This window comes from Atractosteus spatula, chromosome 1 (assembly GCF_055471065.1).
Source record: "Atractosteus spatula isolate fAtrSpa1 chromosome 1, fAtrSpa1.hap1, whole genome shotgun sequence".
In the NCBI taxonomy this organism is placed as follows: domain Eukaryota; kingdom Metazoa; phylum Chordata; class Actinopteri; order Semionotiformes; family Lepisosteidae; genus Atractosteus; species Atractosteus spatula.
The window spans coordinates 5,802,281-5,828,335 of NC_142706.1; the positions used below are offsets into that span (position 1 = coordinate 5,802,281).

Here is a 26,055-nt window from a genome sequence, read left to right on the forward strand (position 1 = left end):
AAAGGTAAAAAGATATTCAATTTATTTCCTATATTGAAACAATTAGAACAATCTAAGTTATATATTTACACCCCCATCCAAGATCCACTGTACATTTCAAAGTTAATGGAATAATATAGAAACAATCTGTATTTACACATTGTATAAAAAGTTGCATACGTGAATGATTATGCATAGCTTGTCTTACAGACAAGTCATTTTGCTTCTATATGCCTTTTAAAATTTGTTTTAAACCAATGATACATTTCCAATCTTTGATTTAGTCACTTTTTGAAACCACCTTAATAGACATAACTACAGATGTATTTTTTTTAAAAAAGCAATCTTACAATGTTAACGGCTCATTTTGATCTTACAGTCATTCCACCACAATGTGAAACTTTTTATTTCTACAATCTATTCTCGGCACCGAGAGAGGTTTTGTCTTATTCAAATGAGAAACTGAATCCTCAATAAGTTTGTCTGCTGGCTTCCTCCTTTTTAAGTAAAACAAATAGCATTCTTAATGATCAGTATTGATTTATGTATATACACACCATAAAAATATTTAGAATTGACAAACCAAAACATTATTAATAGATTAGAAGTTTCCTTGTGACCCCAAAACCCAACACTTTTAAAACTGGCAGTAAAGTCCTTTCAGATAAAGTAAGCATCTAGCTAACAAGGGACTAAAACGAAGGAAAAAGATCCCATCCAGATAATCCGCATTTGAAATTTTCATTTTTGTGTAAGTGCTGGATATAGTCACATTCTTAATTTACCAACAGACATGGAGCAACTCTACATGAATAAATTAGAAGGGATAAGGTAGTGTTTTTGAGATTTTGAATAACTACTTTAATTCTACACATGGATTACTGCATCTTCCACCCCTAATATAAATGTGCATTTTGAAAAAGCAACATGCTTTTTAGACCCCTGAGTGAAATCCCAAAGAAATGTACCCTGAAAGATATGAAGATCAAGAGGGTAAGATGTAAACAACATCCAAAGATGACAAATTAAATTAGAGTTGTAAACAATTTTACAATGGATGCAGTATTGTCACAGTTCTTCATTAAAGTATTTACACTTACACTAAAACTCCTTTATGCAGCAGATACACAGGCAAATGGTGTTCAGTCCCCTCTGTACAATTTCAGTTGAATTGTAATGGGTCACCTTACACAGCAACAATATTGTTCATTTCCCACTTCTGCGTACTTTTATTCTTATCACAGTCCGCTATAAAAACCTTATGAAGAACCTCTGAACGGTCCAAGCACTTTCCAGTTGGTACGTGGGTAAATCTACGCAGATCCTGTGAGCAGAATGGAAAGAACATTGTTTTACTTGAATATATACATGCAGACCAAGAAGTGTTCTGTCGAGAGCTCAAAGCAGTTAGTATTTTATGGCTTTGCTACAGCGCCTTTTCCTGGTATAAAGACTAGCATCCCAAAGCCTATCGTGAAAAAGCAGGGAGCAACGCAGGACTACGACTACTACGTCCATCTTGGGATACACACAAGACCGAATTAGAAATATCAGTTAACCAAGCCAACACACATCTGGGAGGTGAGGAGAGATTGGAGCATCTAGAGAAAACATCCAGATCCGCAATGGTGGCACACCAGTCTGGGATTGTACTCAGGACCCGAGAGCTATAAGGGAGCAGCTACACTCAACACCAATGTTAAAATACCTCAGGATTCAAAGTTTCCTTTAGCAACCTGAGGACGCTTATTTTACATGTATTGGTACACATCGAAAGGAGAAAAAAGTTCAGAGTATGCAGTAAAACATGCATACTAGATTACTAAATAGGTTCGGGGCTAAATTCATTCTGTAAAGAAAGGATTTTCCTTAAAATCAGTATTCACCGTTAGAATTGTAGGAAAATACATAAAGATATTAGTAACACTGGAAAATAAAACACGCAATCTTGGTTTTCCATCATTTATAAATACACAGCCCACTGCATGTAATTCCTTTTCCCAATAATATATTTTATACGTTATGGTGGCAGACAGGAGAACTAGAGAGTGGCGATATGGTCAAACAGAAAAATAGACTTATTTCAGAGTGGCAGTGCAGGGCTGTGCACAAAAACAGGATTCGGCACACTTTGCTTGCCACCTCACCTGCATTCAAACAATGTCATTTTTCCGCTGAATCTTAAGGTGAGGAAAACCCTTTTCTGTGTAGTAGGCGATGATGAGGATGTAACATTTAGAGAGTTTACTGGAGTTCAAGGGAAAGATGTTGATTACTGAACAGGGAGGTGAGTGTTCAAGTGATTTCATGGCGGAGGGGAGAAGCCAGGGCCAGAGGCGTCATAACAGTTTAAAACCCAATCACTCATTCTCTTAAACCCATATTTAGTGACATAGTAAAACGGTGCTATGTCAATATGAGATTTTACTGTACATCAAAGTGAAAACATGCACATAGAGTTCCCACTTTAATTAAATATAGTTAATTAGAGTCCCCTTAACTCAGAAGATTAGGAAGCAAAATATGTCAAACAAGTGTAAAGTACAAGGACTATCATATTAGGAATGTCCAATAATTCCCACATCCTGAAGTGGTAAAAAACTCATTCCCAATACATTAAAAAAAGACTGTGCTTGGGTTTAGCTTGTGTGAATGAAATTCGACTAATGAAAAAGCAACGTTTTCACAGTACTGACCTTGAAGTACTTCCATTCTGTATACTCATTCAGATTGCAATGGGTTATGATGACGGTGGAGCCATCCGATCCCTTTGTCAAGCACTGATCGTACTGCATAAGCTGATTGGCTTCATTTATTCTAAAAAGCTTAATTAAAAAAATGTAATGTGAAACAGGATTTAAAATATACCTCAGAGGACAAAAATAAACCTCCAGGTTGTGAGCTTGTGAAATACAATTGTAAGGCAACCCAGAAGTTTAAGTTAACCTTAAACGACTTCTCTGTTTGGCAGGACATCTGTCTGAATTGGTTTTAATGGTGCAAACACCACAACGGTTAATGAAACACAGAAAGCTGAGAATACTCTAACAGCACCTTTCTGTGCTATGTGCTGCTGCTTGCAGAATTACTCATCACATATGGCCTATGGCACAGCCCGAACTCAGCTAAGTGTAGATAAGCACCAGCCAGCACTTCAAACACACACCTTCATGGGAACATTCTTATAGATTTCTTGTAACTAAAAAAAACACTACTTTAACATTAATTTAACTGTTTTTTTTATAGATAAGAAAGCCTATTAAAATACTACACTAGAAAACACTACAAGAGAACTAAGATCCAAATTTGTGTTTAAGCCACAGACTCCCATCATTGAAAGTCTCCTGCAATAGGAGCTTTTCCCCCATACATAAAAAGAGCAGTGCTTGCCAACTACTGTACATTATATACTGTATGTAATCTATATGTGGACATTTTCAGATGCTCTTGTTTGCATTTGGTACAGTTTGTGCCGTCATACAATGAGAAAAGTAACATAAAAACATCAATACTGAACACACATATACACAAATATACATTTTACCTGGTTCCCTCCCATTCTGTGACAAGGTCCCATTTCAACGGTGCCTCCATTTGTATGCCCCATACTGTCTATACAGTAGTTGGTTTCATATCCTCTTATCTGAAAGAAAAACAGGCAGAGATTATTCATCTTAATTTACAAAGGATTATACTGTAATATATTCACTGCGAGTGTGTAGCAGAAACAGCACAGAGGAGTACATTCATGCACTAAAGAACAGCAAAAGATTGTATCTCACAGAACCACACATGCTGCATATAACTCCCTCAGATTTTGAGGCTTTCACAGGGAGAAAATCTAGGTTACCATGGAGCCCAGGAACAGTTATTCAGTGACACTCCAACATTATCTGGTCACACTTAAGTTGTACATGGTAAATAAAGATATAAAGTAAGGGCACAAAATTACTTCCTCATTTACCTACAGCATACAGTATGTTATACACTATTTAAAGGTACAATTATTTTGTAGTGTCACCTCTCATTTTGTGCAAGAACACGTTTGTATAAGACTTCTTTTAGGTAGTAATCAGCATGTGTTTTTCTGATAAAGGCTCATTTACATACTTTCATCACAGTAAATTAAAATGAAGAAATCTTGCAAGTTCAAGTACCTTTAGCAACTACTAAACACTTTAAATACCTTATTGCAGATCACTTGACTTCCTGTATATCAGAGCTATTCTGCATTTAAGTGTAATACATCTATTAATATAAAAGTTAATTTATCCTAGGAAGTAGTAGTAAAGATGTTTTAAATTAGTGACCTGTCTTACTGATAATGTTATATTAACCTTAACCGTCTTAACTCTCTTTGCCAGATCCAAAATATGCTTATTGGTTTATGTGTATCACAGCACTGAAAGGCTACTTAGCAATCCATTTGTTGTTTTCTATTGCTTAACTGAAACATGACGGAGGAAGAACTGTCAGAAGTAAAGTGCATGAAAAAAGGACTCTAAACTTGCTTTTGAAATTAAATGTTCAACGTGCAATGTGATGTTCACATGTTGAGGCGGTAAACAACATTGTTGCCTAAACTTTATTAAAAGAGTCAAAAAAACAAAATGTAGCATATAGCTCTTTACACGATGGCACTATATGGTGCCCCTTGTAAAAGCATTCCAGCCTTTTTACACCACTTAACATACACGTAATCACAATAATGAAAAATTAATACACTATCTAATGAGCATCAAACTGTAATGTGGTTTGGGAGTTCAAATGCTATCTTCCCTTTACCTTAGCAGTTTTTTTTGCAGCAATGAGCATACAGCATAGAGCATAGTACTGAGAAAAAATAAGGAGGCAGTGTCTAGTACTTATATTTTGAGCACATATGGTGCACACACAGTAATCACTAGAGTGAAAATGAATGTTTGGAATACATAACAATGAAGAGATTGTGAAATGATCATCTTCCTAGTCTCGTATTTACCTACATGAAAACCATAGAAGCTGCCTGCTGTGTTATAAGCAATGTGCTTGTAGCTGCTGGGAGTTGTATAGATTATACAAAGGGCTTTGATCTTTTTTTCAACACACAAAAGAATTACCTCTCCCCACTCCACGTTTTTCGGAGGCAGTGGATAATGAGATGGTATATCGTAAGCAATTTCTTCCATGAACCATTTGAAGCTTCTGCAGTTACGTTCCTCTCTGAATTTTTTTAGCTGACTGATATCTCCATAGGCGAGGGTCTGGGTTTCAGGCCGACTTGCGTAAAAATAGTCTCTGTATTCATCCCACCAGACCTCAACAACTCGAACATAATTCTGAAAGTCAAATAAGGGAAAAAAAGTGTTAACATTCAATGCCCGACAAACAACACTTACAGATAATGGATTGATATTAGTATTCTAATTCTTTACAACTGAAACTTGACACAAGGGAAGGCCTTACTACAGGAAGACTTCAGAATTTTGGTCTAATTTTGTTAGACTTTATCAAATATATTTTTATCAACTAATGTAAAACACTGTTTGTTACAGTGAACTACGGTAAACTTTTAGAATATCACCTTAACATAGGCGCTGTGGTTTAACCTTGAGCTTCCCAAACCAGTTTTAACCATAACAAAGCCATTCATCCATTTTCTAACCGTTTCTTCCAATTAGGGGTAACAGGGGAGCCGGCGTCCCGACAAACAGACGAAGCAAGGCCCAGCCCATTGCAGGGCAGACAAACACAGACGCGCACACACTCTCACCCAGGGCCAGTTTCCCCAGAGTCCACTTAACTTACCAGTATGTTTTTGGACGGTGGGAGGGAACAGGAGCCCCCGGAAGAAACCCTAGTGAACACGGACGAACATACACACTCCGCTCAGGTCGCCCCCGGGACCCCAGTGCTGTGAGGCAGAAATGCTAACCACTGCGCTACTGTGCCTCCAATAACAATAGCAAAATGACGTATTTAGTGCTTTCACCCCAATGTGGATGTCTGTGCCACATTTTATTTTTGCATTTTAGGCCTAGGTGACTGTGCTCTTTGTTAAGTGAAAGGCTTGCGATTTCTTGTCAAGTTTACTTTATTTGAAGAAAAAAAACGACTACAAAACCAACCTTCAAAGTTGGAGACGAGCCCACATGAGCGGGTGGTGGATTTCCTTGCCACCCGTGCAGACGATATATGTGTCCAACTCGAGAACAAGGCACAAATAGCAGCTGACCGCCACACTGCCAAATCTAAATGATGAAAGAGCAAAAATTAGACTGTGTGCATGTGTGCGCGCTACTCACAGGTCTGGGACTTGAGTAAATGCACTGGCAGATCAGATGGGAAATGTCAAACAAATCAGACTCATACCCTGTGCCTCAAATATAATAACAATACACTGGATGGACTATACTTTATTTACTTAAAAGAAAAATTAACATCCAGCACTTTTATATCCACTACTGAAGAACTCAAATTGACAATGTAACATTAAAAAGTAGGAACCTAAGACCCTGCTAATATTAATGGAATTTCAATTAAGATTTTGAAATGGGAAAACTGTTCACGAGCCTCGTCTTCTTAGAACGGCGAATATTCCACTGATGTAGTTACAGTAACCCATCTGATACCTATGCATGTTAAAATAGACACACTAGTACTGTTTCTGTGTTAACTGTGATATTTAACACCCTGTTCCCTTTTGGCAAATACAAATTCTCTTGCAGCAGAAACACAAATTACAGTTTTTTTTACCTTGTATGAAATTTCAAAGTTTTCTCCTCCCCAGATCTGAAGACCAGGATCATACAACCCAAGCTCAAAAAAGAAATCGCGCTCAATAGCAAACAGTCCACCAGCCATAGCAGGTGATCTGAGAAATAATCAAGATTCACAAATGACATATTACACAGGGGACAGACAGTAACTGTTAGACTCAACTCCAAGGCAATGCTTTCTTTGATTTACTTAACATAGTAAGGCCTATAAATAAAACAATAATACATGTGATTGAAAAAGCTTAATAGAATGAACAAAAGATTTTTTGTTTGAAACTGTTTTTCTTACAATTCAAAAATGTATTTTTGTTGCACATCAAATGCTTTGTCTTTATTGCCTAGCAAAAATAAAATGCTACCTGCATTAACAAATTTAAAAACTGGAAAGCACACAGTACACGTTTCTGACGATGAAAATTTATAACTGATTTTAGGACCTATCGGTAAGCTGAAAGTCTACAGTTTAGTTATGACATTAAACAAAACAATAGCCTTCTTTCATTTTTAGACTTTTTTTTAAAGAGAATTAAATGATATAATGTTTTTGTTTTACACCTTTGCAATTTTGAATCTCCCACTGCAAATCTTGGTGGAACCTGAGCGGCATATACTTCTCACAGGCGGGGCGGTAGCTCTGTGGCTAAGGATCTGCGCCTGTGACTGGAAGGTTGCTGGTTCAAATCCCACGGCTGTATAAATGGCTGACCCTGCGCTCTGACCCCAAGCTCCTCTCTCCCTGTCTGTGTGCCTGTGTGTCTCATGGAGAGCAAGCCGGGGTATGCGAAAAGACACATTCCTAATGCAAGAAGTAGTATATGGCTAATAAAGTGATCTTATCTAGCTTGTTCGCAGCCTCAACCAGCAAACAAAAAGGACTCAAGCACACAGTTATTTCACAAGTTCACTGCCTAACCTTGACCCCCATATTTGTTTGAGAAGCTGTGAGCCTTACAGTGCTTAACAAAAGGGTTAGCACCAATGGACAAGAAAGGCTGATGTGACTCACTGAAGCTGCCTTGCAAGTCTTAGGGAGAGGGGATGCACAAGCACTAGCTCCAGGGACTAACATCTGACCAGCAGCATGCAGCTACGTAAAGCATCCTGGTCACAGTCAGTTAGTGACATAGCCCAGGCTTGAAATTAATACATCTTGCAGTAAGAGCATTTAGGAAGCCGCATGCCTTCAGAGGTTTTAAAAAGATGCATAACATATAGTAATTTGCGAGATTAAGCCTCCCTCCAGGCATTGTACATACAGCAGATCTGATATCTTCTATAATGATGTTATGACTCGTGAAGAACTATTTCCTAATGTGACTTTATAGATTACATGGAACAATTTCTTTCAAACTAAATAAAAGAGACTAAGTGTCTCCTGGCTAAAGTTTAAATCCAATTTAGTGCCTTTATGGTTATCAATGTAAACATGCCATGAAGAACTAAGAAACCACCAAGTTAGACAACAAGACACCAACAAAAATGTGGAGCACAAAACAGTTACAAATAGAGGCAAAAGGGGCTGTGAGTGACAAACACCAGCCAGAAAGATTGCACGTGTCTTCTTTTTTAATCTGTTACATCTTAAATGATGATAATACTGTAGATGAAAAAATGTGTGTCCATGCCAGGAATTGTTACCGATTTTGTCTCTAAATTATGTAATTTCTTCTATAGAGGAGCAAGGATATGATTGACCTACATGTGTTAAGTTTCTTTTTTAATTTAATGCCTGTTTTTTTCCTGTACACTGTTCTTCAGTGAAATCTTAAAATAACTGAAAGATAGTGCCTCAGAAGGTACACAATACGGCACTATCTTATTTTGTCTAGTTTGTTTAAAGAACAGAGCTTTGTGAATACTTAATAGAAAAGGTGCTTTGTAAATCACAGGTTATTGAAATTAACTTTGGAAAAAGTTTAAACCAACCTTTTAGGTAATAACAAATCACTGTACTAAAAGTACGCCTTTTCATTTAGAATAGCAAGACGAAGTGTTTGATGTTTAGTGTGAAGTCAGTAACAGCTATGAATTCTGAGCCGCGAGTTCAGCAGGTGAACAAAAAGCCAAGCATCTGTTCTTGATGAAAGAAAGAGTCAGTACAGAGTGCAGGAAATACAATACACAGATTAACTGCAGTAGTAGAATTAGTGTTAGTGGGACTTTGAAGCAGTCGAGCATGAAGTACAAGAACACAGTACACCCACCACCAAAGTGAGTAAGTTCCCATTCCGTTTCGTTAGTACTGTTTTTAATTACCGATATGGCTCAGTTTTAGTTAATCTCATCTGCTTCTCCTTCTTAGTCAAAGGAACACGTTTCCATAGCATGCTCCAGTCCCAAGCTCCTCTTGCAAACCCGTCTTCGTCACCTCCCCCTTGTGGCTGAATTTCGTAATTGTTGCCACTTATGGAATCGATAAGAGGCACTGTGCATATAGTTCTGAGAGTGGCGGGAGGGATGGTGTGGGGAGTCCACGCATCACACACAAACACAAACAGTCACGGGGAGAAAGGAACAAAACAGAGGAAGGGCACAGATGAACACAAGGTGAAATATAATATGGTAAATCCGAGTTTCTTTACCGATAAGGTTCAGTTTTATGCTTTCTTTTAGCCTTTTCCTTGCTGTTTAAGGGGACACGTTTCCACAACAAACTCCAATCCCAGGCACCTCTGGCAAAGCCATCTTCATCCCCACCTTGCTGAGGTTCTATGGTATAATCATTGCCATCTATGTAATCTATTAATGGAACCGTACATATGGTTCTGCAACATTAATGAGAAACAACAGCAAAGCGTGTTACATCATTTCAAGTCCACTTCTACACTCAAGAATTCTAGCATATCATGCTTTTTGTGTAGCTTTCTATATCTTGTTGAAATTGTCTATGCTTGCACAGCAGAAAAGCAAATTAAATGAGTGATTAATTCCAGGACTGGAACAGGAATAAGATTACTTATCCACAAAAAATCTGTAGAATTAAAAGAAAACTATAATTGTACATATATTCATCCATTTAAAGTTTGCAGTGCCTTTCCATAATAACATTGATTACCCCAAACTACTGTCTTGCATTTATGACACTTAATATTCACAGCCTATGAGATTTATATGGTCACTCTTGATTATAACTGTGAAAGACATACACAAACCATAAGCATGACAAAAAATGTGCAGAATGTCCTCTACCTGTCCTTCGATATTGGTGCCACCAGAGGTGCATACCAGTTCAGTCCTACTTCACAGTGAGCGTCCAGGTAGATCAGCACCTAGGGGTATTTCAATAAAAAGTCTGATTTAATTCAAGTTCAACAACATCACGGGCCACTACACAACCTGAAAAACTGCTCCAAATGATTGCTAAGGGTCCACTAGCATACCATGGATATACACTACATAACAAACATCTTCAAATTTGCATTTTGTGGTAAAGTATATCCGTTTTCAAAACGAAATGCCATGATCATTAAACCAAACAGTCGAGTGTATTTGGTTAATACACTTTTAGAGTGTATTATGATGGAATATTCTATTTCAAGAGTGGCTCACCTCATAAATGCAAGGTTAGCAATGCTCAGCTCTGGTCCTTGAAAGCTACAAATATTATTTGTAATATTATTTGTCTATTATTTACATAAGTCTCTTTGTTAAAGCACAAACAGCTTCAGGACTGAGACCACCTTGGCCCCCTTTATCTGGATGTATTAAGCCTAGACAGAGCCTACTGCATCCGAGGTGGGGTTTAGAGCACACAACTGTCCTCACCCTGGATAGGATGCCAGGCTGCCACAGGGACCGTGGATAAAGGCATAATTAGAATTGCCAATTAAACCTAGCCAGCGTGTTTCTGGAAAATGAAGCACCTGACATACATCTCAGTGGGATTTCGGGGAAAACATGGAAACTCCATTCAGATAGATGCTCAGGGCCTGAAGAGAATTCTTGACCCAGTTACTGAGAAGAAGCAATGAGGACTCCCACACTGTCCTCTTATACTTGTTCCAGGTCACCAAATAAATGAGGAGGTGAAGAACTCAGGTGAACATAAAACAAAACACTGTAATTCTCAAGAATCCTAGCCGCTCACATGACATTAAGTGCCTGACAAAGACAACGCTAACAACTGAAAGCACAGCACTGTACGTACCTGACCAAGCTTAGCTTTATGGGCACCGATGCTCCGAGCTTGAATTAAACCTTCTCTTCTTTCATTGCGAAAAACTTTTACCAAGCCGTTCCACTGCTTAATGTATTCCTCTAATCTTTCTTTCAGGTGCGCTGAAGAAAGGGAGGGATTTAAAAAAAATCAGTGATGGAATACGGTCTTCAGGAAAAAAAGCAATGACACCATTTAAAACCGTTTTACACTAGTCTGTGGATTTGGTAAGATACTATTGGACTACAAAAGCTGAGATAATGTGACATGAGTAAGAAAAAATGAACAGACTTTTAACTAAAGCTTAGACACAAAACCTCTCAAACATTATTAATGACACATTCATATTCTTACTCATCATACAGAATATCTGATCAAATTTTATTGAATGATAAACTGATTTTAGTTTGTAACTCAGAATTCAAAGATAGTTAAACAAAAATCAATGTATTTGCCATGTCAAAGGAGAACTCTTCAACTCATGGAACGCAGAGACAAGAATAGAAGAGAAAATATGTGGCTTCTACTGGAAATGTTCTTCAACTTCTCCATTTATGATCCCATAGACAATTTGTAGTGTTGGTTTAAAATGCTGGATTTCAAAAACAAGGGTTTTCAAATGCTCTTTTTCTACCCCATTATCCTTTTCAGTAGTTTCAATTACTGAATTGGAAATTACTACAATGTCTTTGCATAATTGTATCTGAGTCTTTCTCAAGCATCACAGTGTTGAAGTATTTTAGAGATATTTTCCAGCTCTTTATCGCAGCACTGAGTGTTCGTACTGAAGTGCTCATAGCTCCCATAATGAGTCCATAACAGTGTACTATGTTGCTCAGGTACAAAAATGCTGCTTAAATACATTTTCAAAGTCTGAATTTTTTGGTTTAAGAAAGGACCGCAAATGTTTAAATTGAAGTAGGAAACAAGAAAAGCAATAGGATCCCTTTTACCACCTGGGTTCAGTCACTGAAAAGTACAAAAACACCCGGTTTGGATGGAAACCAGAGAACCTGGAGGTACAATTTCACATTGTAACGAATGTTCTCTAATGTATATAAATATATAAGCATGCAAACAGAATACATATTTCTGTGCAAGTTTCTGTAGCCTCTAAATTTCTGAGCTAGAAACATTACTTCTTCTGTAGGGGTTTACATAGTTCATATACTATAATCAAGTTAAGATGAACAAACAAAATAGAAGGTACCTTTATTGCTGAAATCATCAATCATTACAATTTCTGCCAGGTATCGTCTTGGTGTCCGTTTGATAACGCTGTGCACGGTCCTCATCAATGTGGACCATCCTTCATTGTGGAAAACAATAATAATACTGGCAGTAAGCAAGTTCTCATCATAATGCCAATATCTGCACCTAGAATGGAAAAAAACGTGTATCAGGATACAGCAGAGAAAGAGAGGAATAAATATATAGTTTTTGTTGTGCCTTGTCCCCAGCCCCTTCCGAGTTTCAAACTACACGCACTCAGCTCTTGAAAGCGCAGTACTCTCCCAAGACACCATCTGTGCAGCAGAACCACATTTGCTCATTTCCGTTGCAGATCTGTCCTCCCTCTTGCTGAACATCTGCAAGCTCCCCTTTAGACCTCACACACTCACTGGTACGAGAACATGAAGTACTAAAGAATCTCTTGGATGAGATCCAGCTTGAACTTGATTACATTAACAAGTTCAGATCATTTACAATGATTATCATGTGGTTTTTCCAACACATTTTTTGGTTCACGTTTCTGTTTTTTTTACTTAATACTTTGCTTGCATGTTCAGAAACAATATCGCAACAACAATGATTTCTGAAAGTGCATCAGCTGATCAGCAGTACCAAGTAACAAATGTTCTGAAACTTTTCTGTTTTTTCAGAGCACAACATTTTAATTCACATCGATACTAATGCCACAAAGTAATCAGGGTATGCATCTGTGTGTACGTGTATACAGACTCCACTCAACGAAAACAAATTTTCCAAATGCAACCATGGCACAGAAATTAAATGAAAATAAAACTACAACCTGCACTGATGCCTTCGAATACAGCCCTGTAGTTTCAGCGTGCTAGTTTGTGCTTATATTCACCATCCAGAGAACTTGGTTTGGGAAATAATACACAAGGTCCTCCAACCTGAAATACCTGGTTATTTCTTCATATATGGTCACTGCAAAGAAAGCAGCTCTATCATAGCACTACCTTTTTTATGCACTATTTGCATAAAACCCCACAGCCATGCTACATGAATATAATTCAAAGGGACAGAAATAATCTGTGGGTGCTGGTTTTGGCTCTGAGCAGTCTGTCTTAAAGACTGCAGCTGCTTGTGCCCTTATACCAGGTATAATGCGTACCACAAGTGGCATGATGAAGATCCTCATCCTAGCTGGCTCTTTCCTGTCATTTCTCAACATTTCCAATACTATCAAAACCAGCACATCAGACAAGAAGTGGTTTTTAGCCAATACAATCATCACCGTGTCCATTATACTGATTTTTCTTTCCTAAAAGAGTGGATATTCAGGTAATTTCAGGTACACATCTTGAAAAACATCAGATAAAAAGAGATTTTCCAAGCATTGGGCTTGTTTGACAACATTTCCCACACTGAACAATTTGCTGCTGTGTGAAAAAAAAAAATAGGTTTTAATGCCTCCCTAAAAAACAACAACTAGCTAACTCTTTATTTTTATTGCAAACATTTTGAAAACAATTTAAACAAAAAGATTCCTTTGAAAAACCCTGTAACAGCTTTAAAAAGTGGGATTGCTACAAAAGAGCATTTGTTGAAATCTGTACAGCTGCTATACTTCCAACCTCTACACAAAAGCAGCTTTCTGTAGGTTTTCCTGTGATTAATAATCCTGTGATTATTAATGCCAGAGGGATGTTAAAGTCCAGCAAGAAATCCTCTTTAGACCATGAAACAAGGGACCCTTGACAGGCAGATTCACATAAAGCATTTCTTCTTTACAAAGTTATAAAGAATATAATCTGTGAAACAGATTTTATATCTGTGCCAATTCAGGTCCTATTGTACACTGCATCTTATTCACATACTGTATAGTTGAAACCAAATCCTACAATATGCAACATAAAAGTCATAAAGTTGTCAACTTTTATCACTGCAGGTTTTGTGTCACTTTTTAATTTTATAAGTAATAGGTTTATTCCATGCTGAAAAAAAGAAGAAAGAGAACACAACGTTTCGGCCGTTGAGCCTTCTTCAGGTGCCACACCTGAAGAAGGCTCCACATGGAATAAACCTATTACTTGTTCCTTTGCAGCCTACGCATGCTGACGCAGCTACCCACCTGAACTACTACCTTTTTAATTTTATGCCTATTATGTGAAAGTTCTAAAAAGGTCTCCTAACTCATTAAGCTTTTGCTTTTATGAGAAGGGGCTTCTAAAAAAACATGTGAATCTTTGCCTTCCTTTCCGGAAAGGCTTTAACATTTTCTACAGTAAAAGGAAGGAGAAGCCTAAATATACCCAGATCTATCCAGGCAAAATGAAGTCCTTCACTTTCAAGGCAAGTCCCTGAGAGCACAAACAGCATAGCCAAAATGAAAGATGTGCTGTCAGGCTTGACGTTTACTTTGGTTTATTGCTATAAAGTAATCTACTGCATTCTTTTATGCCTTGATAAATACTTAGGATCAGTCATATACGAAGCACATCTGATTACATGGCATAGTTTAGGGGACAAAATGCTATTATAGCACTGGTGAAAGTGACATATGTCATTTTTCCCACGAAAATCAGGTGTGTCGTGTACCTAGAAATGAAGGGCAACACTTAAAAACTTAGGACTTCTAAATTCAATTACTTTCCTAGTCTACACTATCAAAAACTAGGGCGGCGTCAAGGATATGAGAGCTTGTTAGTCCGGTTTATGCCATGAGTGACAAAGCAGGGAAACCGAATATTATGCGTCGTAAAGGCAGCTGAGCTGCATGGAGAATGAAAGTGAGTGTAATGGCACACCTCTCCGAGATCTTATCTGCACCCAGGGCTTGGCAGAGCTGTTCCCGGAGGCTCACACGAGCGGCTTAGCTAAAGTGAGAATCAACACCCTTCCCCCCTTCCTGCAGGGGGGTTTCTTAATGCCTGAAAAGGACCCTGAGAACATTAACATGACAATCCCTTCTTAAAGGCGGCAGGGGGAACAATGCAGCATGGTCAGTACCATCCATCTGGGGATTCTGCCAGAGCAGTAGGGTAGCACCACTTTCTGAAAGGGCAATGGACTTCACAAGAGCGACTTTACATGGGAAAAACATATACTGACTGACCCCAGAAAGATAACAACAAGAACCGTCACTGTAAATACAATTTATAAGCTTTCCCAAGACTGGTGATCTCTTATTTACCTGGAAATATTTAAAAATTAATAACCACATTTTGATAGATTTAATTTCCATTTGGTTATCAAGTAGTTTTTTTATATCAGTAGCTTAATTCCCCAGATCTTTTTTCAAACTGAACCCTCTCTACACACATTTCCCCCAAACAGCAAGTCGGCTCTGTTGCCAAACAATCTTACAAAATGCATGTCTGCTTTTGAGTTCTGTTTTCATGAATACCAATCAACAGGCTTTCTACAGGAATATACAAACTCAACAAGCACTCATATGCAAGTCTGTAAGTGTGCAGCACTGGCTGCTCCGGGCTAGGACAGAATAAAGTTGATCTGTAACAATATCTTTTCATACATCTTAGCTTTTATTAGTGTACTGGTGCCTATTACTACTGAAAAGAAGCATCCTTTTCTGTATCTGCAACAATCAGGCACTGCAGGAACACTGGACTGTTTCCAACTATGACGTGAAAATTGATATTAAATTAAATGAAAGATAAAGCAAGCAACCTGCAACATTTTGAGTGAATATCAGTGTACAGCAAGTACACCATTGTAGTGCATGTACAAACAGTATATACATTGTGCATATTGTAAGCATTGCTGCATGATATTCATTGTTAACCTCACAGTGCCACCTGCTGTTGATAACCAGCACTGTAACTTACAGTGTAAGTTGTAATACTACTCAAATGACACCTGCTTTTTGGAAAAAAAAAGTTAATCTACAAAACCAGGATTTTTTTACATCAATAAAAGATAAATACATTCTTAATATGTATAGTTTAACAGGAAAAATGAACAACGTTAAAAAATGAAACAGATAATTTATTAATATATGTGTGCTCACATTTTATGATTTAGGCTATTCTTTAAATTAAATCATAATCGACAACTACTTTCTAGTGATGCTTTTTCCCCATGCAATCAAAACAAAAGCAATATTGCCATAAAAAAGCCTAATTAATGGAAAAGAAACATGTTTCTGAGCAGTGGGTATTGCATTAACTACCATCTGAAAAAAAAAAACTGGGCAAAAATATTTGTAATAATGTATATAGAATATAAAAATTAAATAATTCAGACCATAATGATTTCTTTGGCAGTGATGTATGTGAAAAATATGTAGCTTGGTATGGTGTAGACTATATGCATCTGAGAGAGGATGCTATTGCATATTCTACAATAAAGTGAAAAAGGAGTTTGAAGTAGAGTAAGACATAATATGACAAAGGAAACAAAAAGTTTTTTTGTCATGTTATCTGGCTAAAGTTCAGAACACAGACAATGTGTGTCATCTTCAGAATATTTCTGGTTTTAAGCATAAACTCTTTGTAGCATGACAGGGACACTGCCTCAGTCTATTCTATTTTCTGCAACAACCTCATTTCAGTTTACTTGAATGACATATCAATGTGGAAGTTGAGCACACAGAAGTACTGGATTTCTTTGAAAGCAGACTGCAGCTTGTTTCCTTGGTTTACTTTCACATTTTAAAATGGGAAGGAAGCACTCACAGTATGCCTAATTTACACACGATGCAATGCGTTCTGGTACATTTTATTTAAAGGTGCCATCGATTACAAAGAATTTGTATATGCAATTAATATTTTGAACAAGATGATACTATTCAGAAATTTCAGGTGAACCCAACAATGTGAGAACTCACTTTTGTGCATGATTTATCAAATTTTTCTTGTAATGTGTTTCTTATCCCTCTTCTTTTGTCAATATTTTCCCTTTACAGGCTTTATGTTATCAACAAAACAATTTCCTGATTTACTTATTCACTCCTGTGTTCATTTCCTCTATGCAAATCAATACCACAACTGCCTTGTTCCTGTGCATTTTTTAAAGTGAACCAGAATTAATTCTTCAGATTATGTCAGTTTGGTTCTCAATTCAGTGTTGTTATTCACCAAAAAAAGTTCACATGCACTATAGATGAGGAAAACAAGTTTACAACTTTAACCTGAAAAATGAATTTAAAAGGTATATAAAGCCTTTCTATCTCAGATTTCAGTGAGATGATTAAATTCTATACGAAAAACTGAAACTATCATTCTGTGCACGCATTGCAACATTTTGATTAGAAAGTCAGTGTAGGATCAAAGCCACACCTGCATTTACAAGTCAATCCCACCAAGAAACGACCAAGAAGTGACAGGGTGGACGGCATTTGATATCATTAACTTGGCATTTCTTTCTGTATAATAAGATATGGATATCTCTTCCGGTTTGCCGAGTAATACAAATAGAAAAAATACAGTATACGCTAAAAGCAAAACCCAAATATGAAATGTAGGACAAACTGAATCTTTGGCTCAACAAAGGATGAACTTTTTCTTTCAATAGTACGTTATACAATGTTGATTAGTTTTAAAAAATGCAATTTGTCAGAGTACCTGGAATAAATCAGTTTTGAGTGTATCAGAATTTTAGATCCTGAATTTAATGTACATTTCATGATATTGTAGGGTGGATGTTCACATTATTATAGTCTCTACAGAAAAAAAATGGTGTACCTAGATAGATTTTAAAGTCAACCTACAATCCTATATAATCCTGCAATCCTACTTAATGTAGTTACATTTCAGTTTATATTACAGAGATTAATAGAAAAGGATAATAGTTATGATTTACAAATTTTAAAAAGTACTACTGTATGGTAAGGTTCATAAACCTAATCTACCATACATCAATCTTGTACCAAAGTACTTGAAAGAAAATTTGGTTTAAGCATTAGTCTTTGTATAAAAAAAATAACAAAAACAAAATTAAACTTTGGATACAACCATCAGATCACTTATCTACCAAAACAAGAACAATAGAAATATGCTGAATGGTTTCTTCTTTGCAAACTTTATGTTCTTAACTGGTTTTACAGTAAAATTGTGAATATTTAATCTCAGAGTTATAGCATTAAAGGTAATATAATTCGTTCAAAAGCTTGTTTCAAATCTGTCCTGTCTAGAATTAAAAGTCGTTGAACTGGATTTGTAATTGTCTTAACAAAAGACAGCAAACACTCAAATTTACCGAAGGGACACACCTGTCTTCTAGTTGGAATTCAAGACTTGTAAGATTCCCTAAAAACTTTACAGTACCCTAAAGTCCACAGCAACCAGTTTTAAAACAATAGAAGTGCACTGATGCTTTACAACTCCTGCTTTAATTGCAAACTATTTATGGAGATATTAAAAATAAAATGCTTTAAATGCATTACTTTGGTTCACACTATTGTAGTAGTAGTTACTTACATGAAATCACGATAGGACACTGGTGAATTAATGTGTTTTGTTGGATAGCTATTTGTATTTTTTCCCCATTGCATATGTAAAAAAAGGTACATCACCCGCTTCCTGAATTTAACTTTTTTGGGTTGAACAATAATGCATCTTTGGCCAAGAATAGAACACGATAGAGAACACCAAAACAGGATAAGACGGAGAGTAATGTTAAAATGTTTTAACAGTAATATGTGTTCAGGACATAGGACATGTTGCAGTCAAGTCTGTAGCACTAAGGCAAAACATCAGCTTAAACAGTCATTAGGCTACCTCATAGAACAATTAACTTCTTAATCGACAAGCAGAATGACCTTACTACTTCAATTTATAGTGTCAGAGATTCTCAAAACCTGAAGTGTTGTAATTCTCTGTATTCAGGAATTACTAGATACCCAAGAATAAAGGTGCATAAGCAAACATAGCAAAAAAAAAAAATCATATACACAAGATGTTGCAAAAGCACCTTTCCCTTTGAAAACCCTATGGGCCCAAAAGAACTGAAAAAATAATTCACATTGCTTGTTCAATCAGTTCTTCCACTGCAGCTCAAATATACCACAGCCACTCCTTGCATATACAGAACAGTATAAGGAAAACGCAAGAACTCGTCTATGAGTGAGGGGAGACCAACTGGCCCATCTATTCTGTTTTTCCAAGATACAACTGGTTATACAAAACTAAAGGTTGTGCAAATATAGTGAAGGGAAGCCATTTAACTATACAAGTGAGCCTTTCTACACAGAGATACTTTTTTTCTCCTATTAAAAAGTTAGATGTGGTTCTTAAATTCTTGCAAATTAGAAGGCTAAAATTCGAGTTCTCAGTACAACGCTAAACTTATTTTGGTATGTATTAGTGGACGGACAGGCAAACAGTCTGGGTAAAAGAAAAAACTGGTGATAGCATAAAAATACAGCTACAATTTAAGGAGAAATATATAGTTCTCAGCACAGTCTATAAAGGATATGCGTGTACTGAAAATACAAATGTCTAAAAATCAAATCATTACACAAATAAAGTAGATGTTATAAAACAGTTTCTTGCACTCCTAGAAAAAAATATTTTTGTATAAAAAAGAAAATCTGACATATGTGATTAGCATTTGGATCCTCTGCTTTCAAAACAAAAAGAAAACACTGTGTGCCAGTCAATGATTACAGTGATTACAAACCATTCCCTCAGACCTTCAGAAAGGATTTTATATTGAGCAAGCAGGGAGATTATACTAATCCTCATCTGAGTAAAAACCTAAAGCTACTTCTCCAAAAAACAGGTTTTATTGAGTGTCATTATTAACGGACTCTTTCAGACCCTTGCCAACCGCATGGATATGTTTGCCAGACTCAGCTATAACTCGCAAATGGAGTCTGAACCCTTCCACCTTGGCCGGTCTCTTTGACAAAGCCATAGAAACCAGTGAAACAAGTGCTTTTCAGAGAGTCACGTGAGCTCGTGACAACTCACAGCAAACGTCACACGAAGCTGTCGCCACCTGACCTTAAAGTAACCGGTCTTCAGGAACGATTCAGCTGACAGCTGTTACCGAGCTGCAGATATTCATACACACCCAGAACCCAAAGATACTTACTCATCATGGCGCAAATCACTAATAGTCCGGTCCAGAGAGATCATTTCGCTTGCTACCATATTGAACCCAAACTCCTTGATGCTGGCTTGGATGGAGTCTTTATAATCGGGCCCCAGGACAAAAGGCTTGGCCCCCTCTCCCGGGCCCCCAGGAACTCCCTGCGGCTCAGGCTCCTTCAGCTCGAAGTTTCCCAGCTGACCAGGCTTGAGAAGGGGGTCGGAGTAGATGTGCTTCTGGGGTTTAAACGTGATGTACTGTTTCTGCATGACATTCTGCTGGTTATTGACGCCGCCCTGCTGCTGCTGCAGGTGCTGATGTTCGTTTTTCCCTTCGTTCTTCTGTCGGATGGACTCCAGGTCAACTTCTACGCCTTCCACGTGAGGCCACGGGACCACAGGCTTAAACTTTTCTAAAATGTCATTCTTGGCGTTGGGCAGGAGGTTAGCAGCATCTCTTCCTTCCTACAAACAACAGGCAAAGGAGTCAAATATGGACATGACACGGAATATTTTTTAATACTATATTTACTAATCCTTTGTATTCAGAGTTTATGAAGGTACCAGGGATGACTACATAGTAATAGCATTATTATTACTACTTTATATCACATTAGTAATAAACTGAAAAAAATAAAAGAAGGTTTCATTTTGTTTGGTTGATCAACAGTAGAATTTTACTGTTTTGGGGGGGAGTGCTGAAAGTCATGTATCATTCTCAGGATAATCAAAATAATATTCCCCGAAGTATTATATTGATTGAAAGAATCTTTAACATTTAAAATTAGCCAGAATGTTCCCCTAAAGTTTTCTCTAAGAACTCTCAGACAGAAACTATGCTTACTTAGAAGACATAAAGCCCTATGTCAAATGATTCAATACTCAAACATACAGCATCATATTATAATTGCTTTCTAAGCAAGGAGTGATAAATATAATTTTTTAAGCATTGCTTTAAAATAGCCCTATATAATTCAACTTGGCCATTTCCCTGCTCAGTGGACAGAGTACATTGGACTGGATTATTTTATTGTCTGATGTTTTACCTTAAAACAATGAGCAATTTTCTCTCATTATATCCACATTGTATTGTAGTAAATCTACCATCAAGGCCACATACATATTTCTAAACACATAACAGTTAGACTGAAAGCTAAGAAAACACTGCTGTGCACGTGGACACAAAGAATGTATTGGGGGTACAGTCAAAACCCGGGACCTTTCCCTGAGACCTCAGACTTCATCCTTTAACAAATACACCATATTATCAAAATTCTGAATACACAAGTTACTGACAAAGCAAACACCCCTAACTGTTAAAGGAGTAACTATCATGCTCATTTTTATCTAAAAAGAACAACGCAGATCATAAGCTTTACAGGAATTCTGTACATGCAGTGGAGAAAAAAAATTAAGCCACATAAAACCAACTGTTACAAAACTGGAACTTTTTCAAACTGGGGAATATCAAAAGATTCCTGTAATTGAGTGAATATGGTTGAAATGAATGTGCAGTTTCAAGAACAAATAAAAGCATTATTTTGTAGTGCACTAGATACATTTAAATCACTGCTACCTGGAAGATGTTTTTCAGCATTATCTATGTACAGTAGGCATAATGTTAAAGTACATGAAGGTAAGACGTACAAGTTTGATTTATGCTAGTGCTATTTCTCACCAAATCACCTTTTTCCAATGCACCTCTAAAGACTGGCTGCTTCACCTTTTCCTTTTGCCTCAGAACTCCCACACTTGATGTAACCAAAAGCTCAAAAGCTGAAGAATCACAGAACAGAAAGGCTGCCAACCAGGTAAATGTAATCAAGTACTGCAGACACCTTAATTGCCTGTGGGACTCAAAAGCGGTCTTTGTTATTCCAGTGCAGGAACAATTACACAGAACAGTATTAAACACAAATTGCAGTGTAATTATTGAACATTAATGCTTCTTCCTACACTTCATTCAAACCCATTGTGAATTTAAGTCTAACTTGGGAATTTGTTATATAAAGTGCTTGCATCTGATAAAATATAGTGAAATGCTAAGACACTAGTTTGTATTGTCCAAATGATAGAGAACTGTTAGTTGCCAAGTGGCAAGATTGCACTTATCCTAGTCTCAGGAAGGACAAGATGAGCCCTGACAAAGCCTATGCAGTAAGCAACTACCATGACTGTCAGTTCTACAAGGAATACTATACGTTTACTAACCCAACAGGTTCTTCTCAAATCTGAAACAGGCTACACATCAATGAAAACCACTCCTCTAACAGGATGCACAGGCCACTTGGTATTTTTTTTTTCTGTAGTGACATTTAAAGGGAAGAAAGAATGGAGATCATCGTGTCTACTCCACTCTCATCATCTAGTCAGAATTTCTTCACAGCTCTCAAAGCCAAAGTTACATTACTACCACACACAGGACTACCAACATTCACTACAAAAACCACAAAATAGTAGGTGCTTGCTGGCATCAATGCCATGCATTGATTTGAGGGAGTGATGTACTTCTACCTCTCTCATCATGGGAACACCTAGACCAGTTGCCTCATAGTCTCTTAGAGAAGACTGCAGCGCAACATCCATGACTCAATACAGAACAATCCCACATTCCTGGATTACTTTACATACCTGCATCCCATATTATACTAATTTACTAAATTATATGTGGGTGCCGAAAGTAGTTGCTTCAGTGTAATAATCTTCAACAGTGTCAGGTCTGTTAATTAAACAAAAGATTAACCCTCTTCTGTATGATATTGTGCTACACATTTACTCCATAGAATTTCCTTATAAAAAGGATCTGGAAAGTTCTATAGGAAAGTGAATATACAATAAGTGTTTGAAAAGTTGTTAAATAGAGCTGACATCTTCACTCGACAGTTGTTTTACACATCGTCGACATAAGACAATCCAACTGGAGTGGTATTTCACATTGCTTCTCAACTGTGATCCTAAAACCAGATTAAGACTTTCTGCTACTTGAGTTCACTTTTCAGAAATAATGGGAATAGAGTGACACAATGACAACAACAGCAAACTGTAGAATATTTATATATATATAATAGGGTTTGGAAATCACACCACGGAAAACAATCCACAACAGAATACTGTAAACCTATTAATCTGCCAGACTCTTCTCATCAATTATTCAAACTTCTAAATACCTATTTGAGGCTAAGGTATCAAGGATGTCTTCAAACTTTCAAAACAAAGATCCCTCTTTTCATATGAGCTCAGACACTTCTACTATGATTCTGAAGAAAGATTCTGAAAATTTTAAGCAACTTAAATGTCTAGCCAGTTTTTTCACTTGCTCCAATTATCCGTAATCAAGGACTAAGCAATGTTAATTTTTTACGAGCAAATCTAAGACTCTTGCTAGTCTAGCAATAACTAGTGATTTAAAGAATAAGACTGACTTTATAAAGTAAAATCATCACTGGAATTACATTTTTTTTCCTGACAATTACAATTGATTGCGTTTCTTCAGACTGCGAAGAGCATTCTCTTAATACTTATTAGCGTAACGTGTTTACCTACAACAGACGGAATGGGTTTCTTAACAATAATAAATACTTCTGCCATATTTTAATTTAAATAACCCAACTTCGGGACTTTTGAAAATATCTTTCTCTCTCTCTCAACAGACTGGAGCAGTTTAGCTTACTGTACAGTAAACGGAAACTCTCGAGACCGGACGCTACATTTTGCATGACAAAAGAGAGCAACATTATTACCGCGGTTGTTTTGAAAATGTTACATCTGTGCATTTGATACTGCAACATCACTGCGGCATTTTAAAATTACGTGTTTTCCCCAACTACAAATTCAATAGTTTACCCATTTTGCACTATCCATGCCGATTTGTATGAAATAGCGAAACAATATAAAATATAACACAGAACACGGTTCAGGCAATTCCGTACTTAAATTATTCTGTTATGTGAATGGTAAACCGTAAATATCTAAGACAACGGTAAAGATTGAACATTAGGCGAAAATCGTATGTGTCCTACAGCTCACCAATGCATTGTAAGGCCTAGTGCAATGGTTAAGGCCAGAGCCCTCATTATTTGAAACGATTGAAATGCCGTCTTCCGGGTTTACACGTTGTTCATACAACTGTATTTCCAAGGAAGCGGAGATCTACAATATTTAATCCTGCACAGGGTACCTTTGCAAAAGACAAACGTACGTTTCTAAAGCGCCCGGTAATGCACACCACTCATCTGCATCTCCATGACAACGACCCGGACTCTGAAAATGTGAAATCGGCGTGAACGGTGAAGGAATGTCATCACAAATCTGAGATCACACACTCGCACACACTAAGAAATCTAAAACAGCCGAACATATACCCCCACCAGTACGACGATCCATAACCGTGAACGGTAATGTTAAAAACTGAAGCACTTACCACTTTACCAAAAGGGTTTTCGTCGTTCGGTTTCGGTGAAAGGGAAGACCACAGCACCACCAAGCCTAAGAAAGTCCCTATTATCAATAAACTGCGGAGGATAAAACCTACTTTTAACCTCATTTTTGCGTGCAATCGTTAAAAATGTGCGCTTGCCAGTGAACAACCCCGGCTCTCCTGCCCACCGGCCGAGCCCGTGTCTGTCCCTCGCAGCCCCCCCGGTCCTGCTGCGCTCCCTATTGAATCCTTCTCGCCTCTCTCCGGCGCTGCCCACTCTCTCTGCCTCTCAGCCCCAAGCAAAACTTTTCAGCGCACACACACACACAGCAGCGACGGCAGCGGCAGAAACCAACAGCAGCAGTTCTATCAGCGACACGTCCGCCAGAAATACTTCACTAACAAGGATACGAAACCGCAGTCCAGGAAGTCGAGGGCATGCTGAAAGCTTACTGGCTGACCTTCAGTTGAGTCTCATTGAAGACTGTTTGCTTACAACACACCTGGCAAATAATAAAAAAAAAACGATTGGATTTGAGCAGTCTTACGTGGCATGTAACTTTGTTGCATGTTGAATGTAAGGCTAACTATGGGGGTATATATTACATATATTATCACATTATACACACATATATTATCACATGCCTGATAATTCGGGTGTCAGTCCACCATTCTGTGAGTTCTAGAAAATCAAGATAGACAAGTGCTTCCTGTAAACAAACAAGTTTATTCACTGTATTACCTGAAAAACCGATGCACAGCCATTGTCGTAAGATCGAACCACTTTAAAAGCGAAGAAAAGCTTAAGATGGCTCGATCGCTTTTTAAACCTGCTGTTTCCTTCCCCTTTTTAAAGCTAAATTCTGGTGCCCCTTTTCTACTTAAGTCTGCAAGGAAGGAGTTTCAACCATGTCATTTACTCATTAATGTTGCTTGGGCATTCAACCAAATAATATACTGTAGCTCTTGACAGTATTGTATATTATGGGGATATAGAGTTGCCAGTTGTTTCATGATACCCATGACAGAGTGGACTTCAACATAACATCGTCCTGTCCACTTCGGGTTCACGTCTTGTGTTTAAAATAAATCATATTTTAGTATCATCTAGTTAAAGTAATAGATCCACACAGTGACTTCACATTAGGTGTTGAAAATCACTTTACCATGTATTGTTTTAGAATTAACAATCTCATCCTGACTAATGAATAATTACTAATCATGACTCCTATGCTAATGTTAGTTTTTGATTGGAACTGACTGGATGTGTACAATTGAAACTGACCAAGAGGAGCACGTTTAGGGAAAGATTTGCAATTATGAGAGGGCACAACAGCTGATCTTGTATGAAAAGACATGTGGTAACAAAAGTAATTGAGAGTTCACCTCCAGCTGGGTTAAGCCCCTGTGTGGTGACAGAAGTGAGACGAGACCAGGAACTTCTGAAAGCTGCTAAACCAAGCAGGATGCACCCCTGGAAAGAGATAAATGGCATTTTAT

The 26,055-nt window shown here is 37.4% G+C and overlaps 1 protein-coding gene across 2 annotated transcripts; it reads right to left on the reverse strand.

The window, feature by feature from the left end:
- galnt7 (UDP-N-acetyl-alpha-D-galactosamine: polypeptide N-acetylgalactosaminyltransferase 7) lies at positions 1-24,918 on the reverse strand. 2 transcript variants are annotated; one of them, XM_088914429.1, is made up of 12 exons: positions 24,559-24,918; positions 20,143-20,603; positions 12,104-12,270; positions 10,885-11,015; positions 9,927-10,006; positions 8,994-9,176; positions 6,715-6,832; positions 6,087-6,209; positions 5,079-5,297; positions 3,524-3,622; positions 2,676-2,804; positions 1-1,303 (listed from the first exon to the last, which is right to left on the reverse strand). In XM_088914429.1, exons 1-12 carry the CDS (start codon positions 24,679-24,681, stop codon positions 1,166-1,168), a joined length of 1,971 nt encoding a protein of 656 aa, XP_088770555.1. In that variant the 5' UTR covers positions 24,682-24,918; the 3' UTR covers positions 1-1,165. The 2 variants fall into 2 exon arrangements, with proteins under 2 accessions (XP_088770555.1, XP_088770642.1); XM_088914516.1 differs by lacking the exon at positions 8,994-9,176 and adding an exon at positions 9,320-9,502.
- Between the last annotated feature and the right edge of the window lie 1,137 nt (positions 24,919-26,055).

Coding starts and splice junctions, on each gene's coding strand:
- galnt7 (XM_088914429.1), bottom strand. CDS start 24,681: ATGAGGTTAAAAGTAGGTTTTATCCTCCGCAGTTTATTGATAATAGGG. Junction 20,604..24,558: donor AAAACCCTTTTGGTAAAGTG/GTAAGTGCTTCA, acceptor TGTTGTTTGTAG/GAAGGAAGAGATGCTGCTAA. Junction 2,805..3,523: donor ACAGAATGGGAGGGAACCAG/GTAAAATGTATA, acceptor TTTTTAATTAAG/CTTTTTAGAATAAATGAAGC.